This window comes from Plectropomus leopardus, chromosome 21, assembly GCF_026936395.1.
Source record: "Plectropomus leopardus strain MGB_pleo_1.0 chromosome 21, ASM2693639v1, whole genome shotgun sequence".
Taxonomy (NCBI): Eukaryota; Metazoa; Chordata; class Actinopteri; order Perciformes; family Serranidae; genus Plectropomus; species Plectropomus leopardus.
In genome coordinates, this window is record NC_142196.1 from 5,403,810 (window position 1) to 5,422,523 (window position 18,714).

Genomic DNA, 18,714 nt, shown 5'->3' on the forward strand with positions numbered 1-18,714 from the left:
TTTACTGGTAAATCTGGGCTAAATTTCTACCTTTAGCAGCAGGTGCTCTCTGCAGCGTCTGAGCTGCGCGTGCCACGTACCTGCAGTTTTTTCGCATTTGTAGGACATTTCCGTTTGTTAGCTCTATGTGACCGGGGCACGTTCAATCCCCAAACATTTTGCATCCTTTTGCTCCCGTTTTAGGTGTTGCGTCGAAGATTGTTTCCCCAATAGATATGTGTCCTCAATCCAAATCCGACTCAAACCCCTAGATTTTTATGGTTTGATAATGAAAGCACTTAATACTTAATGGTTTTATCACGAACCTGAGTGTGTTTTAGTGTGTTTCAGCGCTTACTTTTTGTGACTTATTTAGATATTTTATTCATCTCTGTTTTTTTTAAATATATATCTATTTTCTTATATTTTGTTATTTTTTAAGCTATTTTTTTCCCAAATCCTCTTCTTTTTATGAAATAGGCCTATTTTATATTATATGCTATATTTTTTTATTATTATTATTTAAACTGTAATTTTAACGCTACAACTTTGATTAGTGCACCCAAACACTGGTAAACCATAGGAACTACATGACTGATCCTTCCTCCGACCCTCCAGGGCATGTGGACCAATTTTAATTTAATTTAATTTAATTTTTACAAATGTTATCACAACAACTAGCATTGCAACCCAAGAAGCTACAGAAGGGGGGTTATGAAAGAAAGAAACATTTTTTAAAAATAATTGCAAACCAAGCATTGTTAGTGATGCATGTTTATGTGAATGTATGTGCACATGTATAAAATGTTGGCACCCAAGAATTTGAGCAGGTTTGTCTTTTATGCTTATCATTCAAATATGTTTAAAAAAAAAACACAGGAAAGGAAAAAACTGCAATGCAGTGGCAACTTCTTAAAAAATTATAGGGTGCAGAGGGGTTAAATGAGGCAAACAAGTGGACAGTAAAAATCATTTGAATCCAGTAGTAACATTGTATATCTCAGAGGAGACTGATGACAGGAAATTGCATTTGTTGACTTTGAAAAAAAATCTTGAGTTGAGATCACCTGAGAGGCATAAGGTCAGCCATTCCCCAGAGAGCTCTGCAGGAGACAGCTGTTACAGCTAGTCTGTCTGCACACACACACACACACACACACACACACACACACACACACGGACACACACAGGAACTCATGACGGCTGGGTGGATCCTCTCCGGGGCTATAGGTGCTGTGGAGCCATATGGTCGTTCTGGGTCACCACCTCCACTCAGGGTTCAGAGGTGCCTCATCTCTCATTGACATTAGATTAGACACATTTAACAGGATTTAAGCAGACACAGCCCACTCTGACACCGCTCCTCACCTTCAGCATACGGCCTGCTTTGATTTGATTATTTACTGTAACAGCCAGCGACTCCAGCGCAGAAAAGTGCATGTCAAAAGGGCTTTCCTAAAGGCTCCAAAAACCTTCACTCCTGCCGTCCAGGAAATATGACTTGCTACAAAGAGAAAGTCTCCCACAAGAGTGATGCAAATAAGACTCAGGAGCTAAAGCCCTTTTTGTGTGCGTGCGTGTGTTTCTCCGAGTGTGAGTGCGGCTTGCATGCAGCGAGTGCTGGCAGAACATGCCCCTCTGAGGTTAGACACGCTAGATGGAAAATACCCCTCAAACACCTCCAAAATAATTCAACAGTCTCTCCTTCTTCTTCTCTTTTCCACACTATCTTTGATCTCCCCAACCCAAGGCTTCTCCCGTTCCTGATTCATCTCCCTGTACCTGCGTCTTTACGGCACCACCCTCGTGCTGACTCTGTCTCTTTTCACTGAAATTGGATTCAGAGGCTGCTTTATTCACAGAGGGATCCACTTCAATGCCTGTCTTTTTTTTCCTCTTCTCCTTCTTCTGGCAAATGCCACAGCGAGAGGAAAAAAGGGGAGAGAAGTAGCAGGAGGAGGAGAGAGAAGAGGAGCCTCTTCTGGATTGCATCTTCATCAGCTGGGCCCGCTGGTGCTGCTGCAGGCTGGGGCATCCTTCTCTGCTTCTATAGTTATTCACAAAACTAAAATATAGTTTTGTGAATAAGATTCTTGTGTTTGAAAAGGCGCGTTTCACCTTCGTCTCCTTTTTCTGGGCAAAAGAAAAGACACAGGACCTATCAGACAAAAGCAGGGATGCGATATGTTGCTCTGAGACCTCTCGGGGGAGTTTCCTGATTGGAGATGATTGAGTGGCACCCTTGGGGCTAAGCTTTGCATCTCCTGAAGTGGCCCCCATCTCCTGGCTCCTCACCTGAGTAAATGGCCTCTTGTCTGCTGCCAGCTCTTGATTACTACTCTTCACCAGAGCTGGTGAGGGGAATGGATGGAGGGCAAAGATGAGGGAGCTGTGTGTGTTTCTGGAGTAATTAAAACCAGTTGTCATGACTGGCCTCCCAAAGCCAGGAGAGCACACTGCAGCTATGCATTAATGATACTTTACTCATATAACATAGATCTGTCTATGTGTGATAAAAGTTACTGAGGATTCATAGTTAAAAAGAATCACGTCAGTCTTCTCAGTGAGTAATACACATGTTTTGGCCATCTGACAGCAGCTAAAATAATCCTTCAGCTTTCATTTATCTCCACCAGCACTCACCTAGCTCCAAACTTACTTCCTCAGTTTTCTAATGACTTGCTACACTTGGTTCCAAACTCCTGTAGAGATAAGTTATGCAGCAGCTGCTACATTTTAAGTCCATGGTCTGTATTCAAAACAGGAAAATAAAAAAATAAAAATGTGTGAAAGACAGCACACCTGGGCAGGCATCTCTCTTTGAGTACGGCTGAATAAGATCTGTGCTCTGTATAATGGATTCTCGGGCTACCTGTGTGTGCTGATAAACACCAGCAGACATGGGAAACACAGCGGCGGCGGACCGTCAACTCCAACCTGCTCACAACGCCGACCGGCCTCCATCTGTTGCCACTTTTGAAAAGAGCGGCTGAAAACACGTTTGTGTAATTTGGCATGTTCTTTCAAATGGAAATAATCCGCCTGTTTCTCTTTCCGAGGGGAGGCTCCCCTCTGTCGTGGCTTTCAAGGTAAGATTAAGAGGACGTTTTTATCGCGCGGGGGTTTAGCTCTCTCTTCCTCTGGTGATTTTTCTGCCTTCAATCTGGCTGTTTGAAATACACAGAGGGCTTTTCTGAGCTGCACTCTTTGCCCACTATCGGTCTGTGAGGAGGGAGCCGTGAATGTATAAACTGTTTAATCTAAAAAGAAATAAATGAATAAAATTAGATTACAAAGATGTGGCATAAAAATCAAAGGGAAATAAAAAAAAGAACTCCCTCGCTTCTCTGCATCCAATTTTCTCTATGATGTGAATGAAAGTGTTTCTGCCTTTAGTTTGTAGTTGGTGGTGTGGCTGAAATGAATGGAAGCATCACAGCTGTAGCATTACAACTTCGGTTCGCTATTATAAGGGCTAGCATCCAATGAAGTTAATATTAAAGCTGATATTGCCTCTAAAGCTCTTAAACTTAATTTCAAGAGACATCATTTTATGAGCTGCACCTTTTCAACAAAAGATATTGACCTAGAGACATTTTGTCACCTCCTGGCTTGAGACTGGGCCGAACAGATTGGAGCTCTGTGGCTCCGGCCAACATGACCAGCAGTGCAAACAAGTGTGACTCAGATAGGACCATATGATAAACAGTCTGATCCCACTGATGAGGAAAGTGGAGGTCAAATTCCGTGTGTGTGTGTGTGTGTGTGTGTGTGTGTGTGTGTGTGTGTGTGTGTGTGTGTGTGTGTGTGATGCTTGAAAAGCTGCGTAAGGAAATATTTTCATTGAACTCAGGGACAGAAAGTGTCATGTCTGCACTAAGTGAACATGGCTGTTTTGTATCCCATTAGAGGCTCTCAGTGCAGACACTATGTTAGCATTTTTCCCCCAGAGCAGCCTGATACAACAGCACCTTGCTTTAGTAAGAGAATCTGTCATGAGGGTTTAGTGTTACACTGGATTCTGTGACCTGACTGAATTTCAGCTGCCACTGGCAACATTTTAACTATAGTCAAAAACTATTTATTAGTAGCTTTAGCCAAAATGATAGCCATCATACAGTAGTAATTATTAGGATAACAAATTTTAGATAGCTTCAATAGCAAGGACTGGTAATCAGTAGTATGTGCACTCCGTCTATCTGAGGGTCATAACAATGCACTTGTAATTTAGTACTTTTACACCTGTAGAGTGGTTGACTCACGACTTGCGATTTTGGGCTGAGGTCGCAGCATTGTTGCATTTTTCAGCATTAAGTCAGTTCAGCCAGCGTTCACACTGTCCTTTGTCAAGTATACCAAACATTCTAAGCAAATGTTGTGTGGCCAAAACAGTCGACTATTGAACAGACTATCCAACACGTTCTCATCCCAAGTCATCACATGTTGCTACTTTGCGGTAGACGTCTGTGTCTACATATTATACTCTTGCTATCCTGCATCTGGTCTAAACGTTCTGGGATGCTGCTACCATGGTGGAATAATGCTGCATGTGGTTATGTTAGGCAACAACAGCACATGGCAACTAACACTGGGACATCAAGAAATGCACGTGTTGGCATGGATCTTTAGGTTTAATGGGAGTAGGCACATGGTAAGATGTAGAAAAAAACATCACTTTCACACAAGAAGTGAACACTGCAGATTCCTGCATGAATGTTCCCTTCCTATAGGCGCCCCCGTGCAGCTTATATTATGTCGTTACCGGCAGCGACCTGATGCCATTCTGCAGTGTTTCATGATGCAACTGGTTCATTCAGCTGCGTTCTCAAGTGCTGATAGCCTTCCGGTGGCATGTAATAACACCGTGAGTGGTTCTGTGTGGCCACATTCTCATCTGACGCCATCCAGCAGCGTTTCATTCGGACATGAAAGGTGGTTTTTGGCATTGCAATCTTATGCAAAAAGCATCATAAAAGCGACAGAATTGTATAAGTGTCGAATGAGAACGGGCTGGATCAGTTGTATATGCATTAGGTCTATCTGAAAAGTCATAACAACCAGCAGTGAAGTGATAGCTGATGAGATGGGTGTGCTACAAGGTAGACAGGTAGGTTACCGAGGAGCAAGTGTCCACTACATTAATAATAACCCGAGATCAACCCTTTACTCCTTTAACTGTAAGCTGAATCTGATGGCCCACAGATTTCAGTCTAACACCGACTTAGTTTACATAATTAAGTGAACTGGGGCTTTTTTAGCATTTGTAGCCTTCAATGACTGTATTTAATGATGGATGGCATAACTACTCGCATAAGTAAAGCCAAATCACCTTGACTGATTCCTGGTGGCTGGCTGCAGTAAAGGTAATAACCCCTCCCTCCCAGGCTAGTTGATGGGACATAGACCAAATTAAAAACTTCTAGCACAAGTGAAATTCTTATCATGCTGACGTATGTTCAAGTGTTCATTTTTTTGATAAGTTTGGTTTGATTATTTGGTTATTTGATAGTGTAAAAAAAGTCACATTTCATAAATTTAGTCTCCAAGCCCCAGCTGAGATATCTGAGTGGCATCCAAGTAATTGACAAAGACTTGACAGAGCCCCTCCAGAGTCACAAAAGACCTTCAGTAAAGTCTTTTAAATTTTGAAACAACGTATCAGGCCTTCTTGCAGCTTCAGCCAAATGTCTGCCACAATGGTGTAATTTCCAGTGTTTCATTCTCATCTCTTCATAACTGAACATTCCAGAAGTCAGACGGACAAATCAGCGGCCAACTGTATCTTTGCCAACCAAATGTTGAGGAATGCAGGAGGTGCTCACTGCCACTCACTCATGTCCATGATCTGCCAGTGGCTGACATTTAGCAAACATCACAGCTTACATACAGCATACACACAGATGTAAACACACGCAAGAAAGCATTCACACGTAGACAATCACTCAAATCTCACAGAGCCGAGTTCTTGCATGGGAGAATGCTGATGTGTTTTACCTCTGTATCAAAACCACATCACACGCTGAAGCCACGATAGAAGTACAGCAAGACCGTGGCAGAACAACACTCACGCTACGTTTCTCAGAGGTTTGGAGGAGAACCTGGGCTCCAGCCTTACACAGTCAGCCAGTGCTGACCACACTGCTGTAGCAGATGGGAGACAGCAACAGTCACATTGCAAGGTGAGTTTGGATGTTTGAGAAGGGTGATACAGTTTCTAACAGCTCCAAAATGCAACTTTTTCAATCAATTGCTGCATTTAACTGTAGAGCAGAAGTTCCCTTTCTAAGATTTTTATTCAATTAGGATATCCCGCTGGCCAAATGAGACACCTCAAGTCATCATTTTTACCCTAACGTGACAAAGTGCTCCTCTGTGGCCTGATTATGAGCATAATTAGTCTAGACTGCAGCTGGACCTCATGTGTCAAATACAGATGAGTCAGCATGGATAAAAGGAGGTCTTACTGTAATATTGCAGATGATAGTTAATGTGTAGTGCTACATCACTTTCTGCATTTGATGATGTGTTATGTGTGCATCCCAATGCAATGCTTTTTGAAAAGTAGCGAGTAGCTGGTAGCTGCTCACTCAAGAAGAAATAAAGCTGCTGAAAATGTCTGCAAATTGGGAAAACAGTAAGATTCAGGAGCTCCTTACCCTCTGAAAAGACATATAATCGACATATAACAGAGATAGTAAATGATTGTTAATGCCAGGTTATGCCATCGGTAATGTTTAGAGAACATGTATATTTTATGTCACACTCGAGGCTGACACTGTTGCATTAAATTACATCCATCACACCTCTTCTGATTCTGCTATGCCAGCATCCTGTCTGAAATCACACACTGGAGCGTAATAATACTGTTTTTGTTTGAATCTATGCATTGCAAGTGTGGTTTTTATTCCGTTGGTGAACACTTCTCTATCAGCTGAATGGTTTCTCCTGTGCATATTGATCCTCATGTGTCAATTATGTGGCTCCTTACTCTTGTGCATTCTTGTGTTTTGACCATGAACAATCAGAACTGAATGTATTTGCAATGCTACTTGCCTGTTTGTGATCTATCAAGCTTTACCAAATGTTAAAGTATCTTTTCCTGCATATCTCTCAAAGGTACAGCTTCTCATCAGTGTGGGCTTTCCTCATGTGAACTGGCAGGTCAACATTAACTCTGAAAGCTCTCCCACGTGATTTGCAAGTGTATGGTTTCTCACCTGTGTGGGTTTCCACATGACTTTTCCATGTAGGCAAATCAAAAAATCTTTTCTAGTAAATGTACAACGGCTTACTTTTGTGCATTCTCATGTGGCCTGTCAGTTCACTGTTATGTCTGAAATTGCTCCCACACGTTTTGCAAGGATATGATCTCTCACCTATGAGGATTCTTAGGTATATATACAATTGGGACTTAAACTAGAAAATTAGAAAAGCATTTTGCCGGTGTGAGTATTACAGTGAATCATTAATAAGTTGGGGTTATCTACTTACTGCTGTCAAGCCGACGGTTTTAACATGGTTGTCTTTTGGTGTTTTACTGATACTTTTTCATCCAAAGTCATCACATGTTACACTTTTGCAGTGGACTTTAATATGTGCAATGCATATGTATTACATTTTAGGTATCCCTCTGCATCTGCGCTACAGTAATGTCAAGACATGCACATGGTAGGATGATGCTGCAAGTGGTTATGTTTAGGCAACAAAAACAAATGGCAACCGACACCGGGACGTCAACAAACACATATGCTGGCACAAATGGTTAGGACTGGCACATGTGTAAGTGTAGAAAAAAAAATCACATTTGGGAAGCAAACATCAGACTTCCCCATGAAAGTCCAGGTATGTTAGACCCATCCACCACCCCTCTCTCCCACCCTATGGGAGCCCTTGCGTTCCTTATATTGAATTGTTACCGGCAGCGTTTCAACCTGACATGTGGCGTATCATGCAGACATGACAGGTTCCGTCAAGCCGCATTCTCAACTGACATTGCCCGTCTGCGAATCAGGCCGATGCGACAGATGCCATCCAGCAGTGTTTAATAGTTGATGCTGTCCAGGGGCCAATCATGATTGTACGCCAAAAACACTGTCAAAGTGGTAGTATTTGACAACATCGGAATAAAAACAGGCTGGTTTTACACTGTTGTGGAGCCAGCTGCAAGTGCCCATTTGACGGACTGCAGTTTAGGTACTTCCTCTTTTATTTATTCTTTATTTTTCAGCATTAGAGGCTTTTGCTTGTGTCAGTCATTTGTTGCGCTGCACAAGTTTTATGGAGACTGCAGCAGCATTTATTTATTGCATGTTATAAATAATATAATAGGAAATGACTTCTGAAATATTGACATTGTTTTGGTGGTGGGATGAAGGGACTCCCCCCCCAGTAGATTTAGTCCCTCCAGTGTTGACTCCATGGCTACGGCCTTGGCACACATACTTTCACACATGCACACACCCACAGAAGATTGCACGCTCCTAACCTCTATTACTCCTCACCTTCTGGTCCCTGCAGGACAGTTGGATGGGAGCCTTCATCTTCATCTAGTAAACATACACTCTCACTGTCAGGATAACATGCTTTCCAAAATCCATGCTGAGCCTGAACGAATGCACACGGCCTCACAAGCGAACACTCACAACACCCCACAGACAGGAGTACAAGTGCACACGCACGCGACCCCCACAGAGGAAGTGAGATTAGCTTTTTGCTGCTACTGTAATTCAGTTATCCCTCGCTGCCGGAGGCCAAATGGCGGGCAGGGAGTGGGATTCTGCTGTGTCTGTACTTTATGTGGCTGGCGGCTTGCTTATCCCTCCCGCACACAGGTGAATGCCTTTTTGCCTGTCTGTCTACTCTACACCTCATCCCCCCACTGTCTGCCCACAACCTCAGGACACCGTGGGTGCCCCGTCGCTGCTAAGCTGCCATCCCCAATCCACTTTTGTGACGGTTAATTTCTGACATGATTTCCCCTGGAGAATTTCACCATCGGCGGGGTGTGCTCACTCACGCCACCTCTGCTCCCAAACAAGCGTCACAATTACAGAAACATAATTCTAAGTTGGCAGTAGGACGGTTTTTAGAGCGGCGACACTGTGACATGGCCCACCAATGGTTCGCAATTATAGCAGTGGAGCCAGTGAGCCCTTGACGTGCCAGAGCCCACGTCATTAATCTGCAAACCCGCACGCAAATGCACACACACCATCCATGAAGTGAGTCATGAGCACACACATGCATGCATGCACACAGTGGGAGGCAGCTTTCTGGCGCAGGTTAGCCACAATCCGGGGCTTTTCCTCCCTCCACCATGGACCCCTTGCCAGGCCAGGCTTGGAAAGAGGTCACATTCTCCAAGGTGTGTCTAAACAGAGATGACATGTGGATGTGCTGGCACGAGCACCGCTCTCGGCTCCCTACCACGCACCGAAAAGCAGTCGCGGTTGTTTTCTTTCCCCTCTTTTTTTTCTTCTCTTTTTCTTCTCTTTTCCCCCCAAAGAGCAGCTCTCTGCCAGAGAAAACAGAATCATTGTTTGTTTTAATGGTTGTTCCATTCCTCAGGTTTATCCTGACTTAAAAATACCAATAAAGTAGAGAACAAGCTTGACAACTGGAATGATGCTTATGTTAATTTGGGTACGCTATTGCCTCTATCGCCTGAGGAGTCCTTTCTGTCACTTTTCATTAAACAGTTTTTCTACTGACTGACATGTTTGTGGAAATGTATCCCCGTGACTTATTCCCATCATAACATGACAGCGTAGGATTTACAGTATGTGATGTATCATCAAATCTCTCAGGGCAAACATCTAATTACACATTGACAGACAGTTATAATAACAAATGCATGAATTAGGAAAATGTGTTAAGAAAATACACAAACTATTGTGATTTCCTTTCATATAAAGGATTCTTAAAAATTATCTCTATGGTTGTGTGCTAATACTGGCCTGATTCCTGGTTCCTGCAAGCAGTTTAATTTGCGAGTGACACCTTCCTGTGAAACAGGATATCTACATTTAGACTCCGAATACAAGGTGAGCAGCACATATTAAAGATCCCCTCCAGACATGTTTAAGACATAAAAATACCCTGCTTTGAATTATAATTTGTCTGATATGGTGTTGGTGTGAGTATGCTCTAAGTTTCCAAACTACATTTATAGAAGTTGGATATTGGATCCTTCTGAACTAGTCATGATGTCATAAAATCATGTCTGTACATGCAAGTCTCAAAGGTCTGGTGTGTAGGTTTCAGTGCACATTGCAACACACCGAAACTTCTGCCATGCGCCAAGTGTGTAGGAGAACTACAGCTGCCGACGCAAAAAAGCCCAGAATAGACAAACCAAACACTGGCTCCATCTAGAGCATGCTTTGACCACTGTGGGCTACTGTAGAGACAACATGTCAGACTCCGTGGATGAGGACCCACTCCATATGCAAATGGCTTATTCTCAGGTAACAAAAACACAACAAAGTCAGGACGTCAACAAACGCACATGCTGGCATGGATGGCTAGGATTAGGCAACAAAGACACGGGGGTTTAAAAATCATACTAAGACGGAAAGTGAACACCTGACTGCCGCCTGCCCTATGGACGTCCTCATGCTGCTTATATTATGTCATTAGCTGCGGCGTTTCAACCTGACACTGTCCTGCTGTGTTTTATATGCAGACGCAACAGGTTCCATCCGCTGGCTGTGTGCATATCATGCGGACACGCCTGAAGGCATTCGGCTGTCTGCCGGTATAAAATAACACTGCGAGCGGTTCTGTCTGGCTGCATTCTCATGTAACGCCGTCCAGCAGCGCTCCATGTGGACGCAAAAGGTGGCTTTTGGCATTACAATCTTATGCCAACGGCAGCTGTATTTTACGAGTTCTATATGAGAACCAGCTGTTTGCTAGCTAGTCTTTCATTTGTCTGCCTTCTGTTAAAACAGGTGTTGTATAGATAAGTCCCAATGACAATTTCCAACATCATCTCATCCAATTTAGTCACATAGTGCTGCTCTGTCACGTTGCGGTTGGACATGTAAGGTGGCTTTTGGCATCACACTTGTATGAAAAAAGCACTGACAGAGTGGCGCTATTTGACAATTTTTGAGTGAGAACAGGCTGCAACTTCATGCATCATTCGTTCCTCCTCCTTTGATACACTTTTAAAACAAACACCATCCAGTGGTGTTTCACTGGACGCAAAAGATGGCTTTTGGTGTCGCATTCTTATGCCCAAAGCACTGTCAAAACAGCAGTATTTCACCAGCTGTGAATAACTACAGGCTGGTTTACCTACTTGTCTTTCATTTGTCGGCATGCTGTTAAAGGAGGAGGTGTTGTGCAGATAACTCCTTATGCCAACTTCATGCTTCATTCGTTCTTTATCCATTGCAACATTTTCAAAGTAAATGACAGGAATAAATACAAACAGGGCTTCCAACAAAAGTTTAGCTTAAAATGGCAGTGCTGTGTTGCTTGCAGACAGCTGAAACAGTCCAAAAGAAAACAATGCATTGAAACAGACGTGTCAAATTCAATTAGGACATGGTGTTTGAGCAAATTAAACAAAAACATATAAAGCAAACCCTTCAAATAATCTAATTTAAAAAACAGTGACTGGATTTAGAATACCACCATTTTAAACTGTAACTTTAACGGCATACAGTTACTCATATTTTGTATTTTAAATACGTAACTCTATTACTTGTATTCCATTACTTTCCACTCCAGTTTACCAGCTAGTCGTTAATTTGTCTGCCTGCTGTTAGGTGCTGGGCAGATAGTGTATAGTGAGTTTATCAGAGTTTTTCCACTATAAACAGCTGCCTGCTGCTGCTAGAAATGAGGTCAATGAGAGAGTCTGAGTCAAAATAGTAAAGTTACAGGCCAAAAAATAGTGGGAACCAAAACAATAAGCTGAAAGGTGCCAAAATGCAAAATTACACATAGTTTTTTGATCCGTTGTTAAAATAAACTATTGATTAGTGCAGCTTTAAATGTTAAATACCAAAAGCACCACAGCTACTGTGATATAAAATGTAAAGAAATGAGAGGAGTATCATCTCATCCTCATTTCAGAAGGATTGCTAAAAGCACATGAACTGCTCCAAGGCAGAACTTTGAGTACCATTAAAATGAGCAGTGAGTAACATCTTAATTTTTTTTGTGTCACGAGCCCAACACTGCTCCAGTGCCTCCCCAGCCGATAAGCTTTTTAAAGCTGACAGCGCAGGATCACAGCTATCTGGTAAATGGAAATGCGCTGAAAGCTACCCACACTCAGCGGATTGCTTTGGCTTGCATCATTCTGCGTCCCTGGCTGAATTAGTGCTTACTAGGTGGTAATAAAACAACTGCGAGCTGTAGCATTGAGTTCAGGGTAAAGACAGCACATTGCCATCCCCTGGGGAATCTAAAGCCCTAAGCCCATAGGTATGTCCACAGGTCCTGGCCAAGACCTGAGTGGGTATCAGGTTCGTCGCAGAGCTCATCAGATTCAGACCTGTCCTGGTTTTGATTTACTGCATCCCTGGAAGAGAACGCGGAACATCACCTGCATCTGGTTTGCACTGACAAATCAAATCCAGTTGTGGTGGGAGGGCACGGAGTTAACCAAAACAGGGACTTTAATCATTTTTATGGATGGAGGGAGTTTACAGGTTTTTAGTATATATATATTTATGAGTTCTGGCACTCAGGTGCTGAGAGTAAATCGCAGCAGTGATCAGGCCACAGTGAGCTGCAGCGAGCACAACAGGGCAGGTGGTATTCACAGCTGAGCAGAGGTGTGGCCGAGCTGAGGTCAGCGAGGACATCATGGGAGTGGACAGGATCAGATTTAGGCAAGTATATCTTTCAGAGAACTGCACTAGGTTGCAGATGAGGTGTCACTTGATATCTTGACAGTCAATAATGTAGATGTAGTGTTTATAGAGGGTCATTATGGTAACATTAAGTAGTCAATGAGTGTTACTCTAATCACAACACGATGTCATAAACACTGGAAAGCTCTTATGGGTGTGATGACTTCATTTGGCAACTGTCAGGGAATTCAAATTGCAATGTTATGTGGTGTTTGTATAGTAATATTTCTGCTTGTAACAGCTGTTATGTACTTGCAAAGCTAAACATATCGTGTTTTTCTCCAAACCTTTCTGTTATGTTCTATATGGAGCTGACAAAGAGCAGCTTTAAATGAAGTGTATGTGAATCTGAGACTGTGGCAATAATCTTAGACTGCAGCTACAATGACTATACTAAAGCACAGGTAAGGTACGTCTTGTATTAATGTGACAAAAAGTTGCTGCAAAGAGCATTACAGAAAAAAACACACACGCATACACACACACAACACCAACAACCCTACACAGCTTACTGGCCTTTCTGTGTCTCATACAGCAAGGCCTTGATTATCTTTGCTTTCTATTTATTTATTTATTCATTTATTTATTTTCCTTCCCTCCTCTATGATGGTCTTATTTGTTTGTCTGTCATGTCACACAGTGTATTAAACTCTGTCCTGTCTTGTCTGTTCTCACCCGTCTTGTCTTACTTCACTAAATAAACCAACCAACAATCCAGCAAGCCAACCAGCAAGCCAACCAACCAAACACCCAACAAGCCAACCAACCAACCAACCAACCATCAAACAAACAAACAAGGGGCCCTGTTTTTCTGAATTACCAAGATCTTGTAAATTCAGAAGAGCAGAATTTTTTCTTGATGATGACTTTTCTAAGAATTCTACGATAACAATCGCGTTAAATGAGAATAACAGAGCACAATGTTTTTCTTAAGTAAAAACATTAGGTTTTGTCCATAGAAGAGTGAAGGCCCTATTTTAACAGTTGATAGTGCATGGTCTGAAGTGCATCGCTTAAGTGCATCCAAGGCATGTCCAACTCCGAGGTATCCTTCGGTGTCCATTTCAGGATGCCACCAGCAATGCCGGAACATCAACTAAAGCACATGGTTAGGGTTTGTTGAATCCATCCACTGACCATTCCACCCTATAGGTGCCTTCATGTTCTTTATATCACATCATTACCAGCAGCGTTTCAACCTGAAGCCGCTCAGCAGTGTATCATGCAGACATAAAAGATTCTCTCTGGCCACGTCCTCAACTGATGCCACCTGACGCAATTCAGGCTGCCACGTCTTTACAGTAAATGGCAATCCATCTAACAGTTGTAAGATTTCAATGACATCGCCACCTAGAGACATGACGGACCAAAGAGTGAAAATGAACTCAACTGAGTCTTGCATCACATCTGAAGCCTTACAGAGCAACAGAGTAATACGACACTGCACAATGTCTTTTCCTTGATCTATTTTCCAATCCCTTAACAGAAAAAGTCAAAGCAGCTTTGGAGGACAGGTGTAGGTCACTCATCCTATCAGTCCAATCAGCCCGCCAGACTCTGTAGATCCTCGTCTCCTCTCTGACTAATTTCATTTAGCTATTGACTATTGAAGGTAAGTCCTTATTAGCCTCTTTTATTAACCACTAATTATGCTTCAGACAGCAGCCAGCTGTTTGCTCGCTGCAGCTTTCTCTCCAGTTAGCGTCCGGGTGTGTTGATGTGTGTATATGTGTGTGTGTGTGTGTGTGGGTCGGGGAGGGGGCATTAAACAAGCCTGTTTGTCACCTGAGGGTGAACTGTGCCATAAGGAAATGTGCTGTTTGGGGGCCCGAGAGTTTTCATGTTGTCTCCTCATCACTCTTTATAGTGCGGCTGAGCAGTTGGAGCGGGATAACACACACGTCCCATTTGGAGTTTAACTAAAGAGAGAAGCCCGGTGTTTTTGTTTCCCCGGCTTTGGGTTTTGGAGAGCACAACAGCGAGTCCCGAGGCTGAGTCACTCTCTCCTCTTGGTTACGGCTTTTTGTGTTTTTGTTTGGAACCCTGCGCGTCTCAAATTATACACCTGACCCTCTTTTCCTTGCAAACACACACCAAAAAAACGTTTGATGTCAAGCTCATTTAAGTTCTGACTGGCACATGTTTTTTAGATGACACAAGCAACCTCTTCCTGCTTTACAAAATCCAAAAAATCCACCTCTGGCCAACTGGTCTAGCAGAAAATAACTTTTACAGCGAGCGTGTGACGGAAAACAAAGTATCACGTACGTGAGTGGAACTGCACTGCAATTCTCTAAATCTTCTCTAAATCCCTCACCCAGCACCACCCAGCATGCTGTCTGCTGGGTCTGCACTCATCATCACCCACCTGGCTAGCAGCACCCTCCCCCAACCCCCCAAAAAACCCATCCACTAGTCTGCTCCCCACAGCAGGCTGCCAGGCCCAGGGCAGGACCGCAGGGTGGAGAGGTGGAGGGGAGGACGGATGGAGGAGCAGGCGGAGGGAGGGGAGTGTGTTTGTTGGTGTTGATTAGAGGATCAGAGCCTCTAATGATGCCAGGTGGCGGTAGGAGGGCAGTCTCTTGACTCCGGTCCAAAGGCTTCGATTTGGAGGTGTGGTGCGCACTTGGAATTGCACACACACACGCAGAGTCACACCTAATGGTGAAGTGCATCATGGGGGAGCTCCTCTAAAAGGCTGAGATGCTTTTGACTGATTCCGTGATTGGCAGAACCTTCAAGTATCAGCAGTTAACCTTCTCCTTCTTCCTAGATGAAGCGATTAATGTGACTTCTGTCTTCAACTTAAATCCACATTTCACAGCACGTTCTCACGCTAACCATGTTTACATGATGTAATGTGCTCACACTGGAACCGCAAAATAAGAAATGAATGCTAAAATGCAGACTATAACAATACTTAATTCATTAAAGTAACTACTGAGGTAGAGAAAAAGTCAACCCTTGCTGAGCACTGAAAGAAAAGTAGTTTTTATTATTAAAACTAAACTTCAAAAGAAAAAAATTACTTTAAGTCCTTTACTGCGCAAAAATATAAAAAAATCTTATACATATTTTCCACTATTGGTTGGACAAAACAAGGCATTTGAAGATGCATAAGAAAATTTGACGGGGCTTTTTTTGTATCATCTTTCGGAACGAGGGGACTAATAATTAAATCAAAAGATTAATGATTTAAATATTATATTTTTTGAGATTAGTAATGGAAATAATTGAGTAGCAAAAGTCATTTAAGTACGTAATTTGTAAGATTATTATCTGCTCAAAATTCATCCAATTCATCACTTGTTAAACACCAATTTCCTGCAGTAATGGAGTTCACAATTTGAGATGATTGTTCGGTTTATCAGTTGCTGATCCATTGTGAGGCATACTCAGTTCACTAAATGATAGAAAAGAGGTCATTTCAGGCTGGAAACCACTGGTCTAGAATATATATATATATATATATATATATATATATATATATATATATATATATATATATATCCAGCTTTGTCCAGAAGTTTCAACCACATTTCACAGTCTTCATCAACACATATCTTTGATAATTGTGGGGTTTTGTAACACTTTATTTCATGGGTCTGTAATTTCCTGGTTATTTCCTCTCAAGAACTGTTTAATTTGGTTCTAATATACTAATAATATGAAAAATAGGGACCATGCTCAGTTTGCACTCTTCCAGCCAACCAATAACAATTAATAGCCAGCATAAGAGAGTGCTTTTAGTCAGTGCACATCAGGACAACTGAACATGTCACAAGAATACTATTCAACAACAAGAATAAAGTTTCCAATAATAAATGAACCATGATGGTATATTTACTTTGGTTTAAATGAGGCAGTTCTTTCAAGGAGCTTTCCCCATAATTAGTACCAGTTTACAAAGTTCATTCAAGGGAATGTCCCAGGAAATGAGTAGGACACTGTAAGGACATCCCAGACTCATAAAGTAAAGCGGTTTGTCTCTCTTTCTGCAGTGTTTCTATCAGTCATCACTTCAAGTGGCTGATCAGTCAAAGCTCACGGCTTCCTGTTTTCTACATAGATATTTAAAGGTGTACTATGCAGGACTTTCCTAAAAAAACAACAATGTATGACTCATACAAGAATTATTGCTCTTGATCATCACTTATGAAGCGTGTGGTGGTGATTTTGTCTACATTATGATCAGGTCAGGCTGTTTTTATGCACTGTTTGTATGTTCACCTACGAAAAGTAACAAAATAGAATTTATAATACAACCCACATAAGCAGGAAGGATGTGCTCTCATGACCAACGTGCTGATGGAAGTAAAGACAGAAGAGGTATAAAGACCAAAAGTCTGCATAAGGAAATAGATTGGGGTGGTGGATGGGTCAAACAAACACAGGACTTTCTAAAAAGGCCATTCTTGGGATGCCTATGTTTTGAATATCATACAGACCACCAGCCCGTTTTTATTTCAAAGTTGTCAAATAGCCTTTCTTTTCCATGACAACAAATGTGACGCTCCTACAACAGTAGCTTCCAGTGTACATCCAAGCATTGTAAGGAGGAGGAGCCATGTTTGAATGCATACAGATAGTAACCAACAATTCCTGCATAGTGAATCTTTAAATAATAAACCATACAACAGTCTCGTTCCCACTGCACAAAAAAACCTGCTTACACTCGCTGTCATCTTGCTTTTAAATGTAATGGAAAAGGTAACAATGACAAGCATTCACACCAAATGACTCTGTAGTAGTCACTGGTATGTATCGCCTCTGGCTCTGATTGGCATTAATGGAAACACAACACCCATGTGAACCTGCTAATTTCAGCCCCTTTACCAGCAAGATTTAATGATTAGCCACAACTAATTACCATCCATTTCCTCATGAGCAGCATTAAGACATTAATTGAAATTATTCAGCACAGGGTTTGAAAGAGAGACTGAATAAGTAATGGATATACAAAAAAAAGTAACCACTATAAAGTTTGTGAAAAAAAAACTTAACAAAAAACTTATTTGTTAAAAAAAAAAAATCTGTATATTTTCGAAGAGGCTGGTGAGACTGAGGACATGGTCACTATCTGATATACAGTTCATAGCTCTGGAAAAAAGTTTCTATGTGGCCCTCAAGTTTAAGATTATTTTGTTAAAAAATACTCTTTAGTTGCAGCCCTGCCCAGAACTAACTTTTACTTTCTTATTTTCCATCTCGAGGTTAATTCCATCATAAACCTGGGGACTAAAGTCTAACCTTCTTTAGAGCCTGGGCTGCAGTGTGTGGTCTGCTGGAGTTGATGTGCCCCAGGTGCTGCAGAGCCTCCTTCCAGCTTTCAAAGTGACCGTCCAGGTCTAAATTGGACAGGAGACAGAGGAGAGACACAGTGAGCGAGGGGACCTGAGGCACGTGGCTGCGCTCCACATTATATAAATCCACACCACTTTATGGGCTCCATCAGGGTAGAGATCTAAATCTGGGTTAACAAGCAGAGCTTACCACTAAGAGCCCAGGGCACCAGAAAAGAGAAAAAAAGTCTCCTTTCTGAAATTCATTTCCCATAAATCATCTCAGGCCCAGGTCTTTGAAGTGGCTTTCTGAGACTTTGGACAGGAAGTGTGGGGCTTAGAGCTTTTTTCCAACCCAAAGAGGGAGAGGAGAGGAGAGGAGAGGAGAGGAGAGGAGAGGAAAGGAGGAAGAGGAGGACAGGAAAAAGAAGGAATCAGGAGAGTAGTGGAGTAGGAATTGAGAGAGGAGAGGAATCAGGAGGGAGGAGGCAGAGAGAAGAAGCAGAATCAGGAAAGGAGAGGAGACAGGATAGGACTCAAGAGAGGAGAGGAGAGGAGAGGAGAGGAGAAGAAAAGAAGGA

The 18,714-nt window shown here is 42.3% G+C and overlaps 1 protein-coding gene across 9 annotated transcripts in view; it reads right to left on the reverse strand.

Moving 5' to 3' along the window:
* The window catches only part of LOC148185983 (uncharacterized), a 34,599-nt gene that overhangs the window by 10,826 nt on the left and 5,059 nt on the right, over positions 1 to 18,714 (reverse strand). Inside the window, exon 2 of one of the 9 annotated variants that reach the window (XR_015775426.1) lies at positions 18,102 to 18,199. The exons of 2 other annotated variants lie outside the window; for them this stretch is intronic. Coding sequence is in view for 2 of the 7 variants with exons in the window: in XM_088072297.1 (XP_087928423.1) it covers positions 81 to 164 (84 nt within the window). In the remaining 5 variants the exon portion in view is untranslated. Of the gene's footprint in view, positions 1 to 30; positions 2,328 to 18,101; positions 18,200 to 18,714 lie in introns of those variants that run through there. 6 more of the 9 variants (XR_015775428.1, XR_015775424.1, XR_015775423.1 and 3 more) reach the window with 6 other exon arrangements.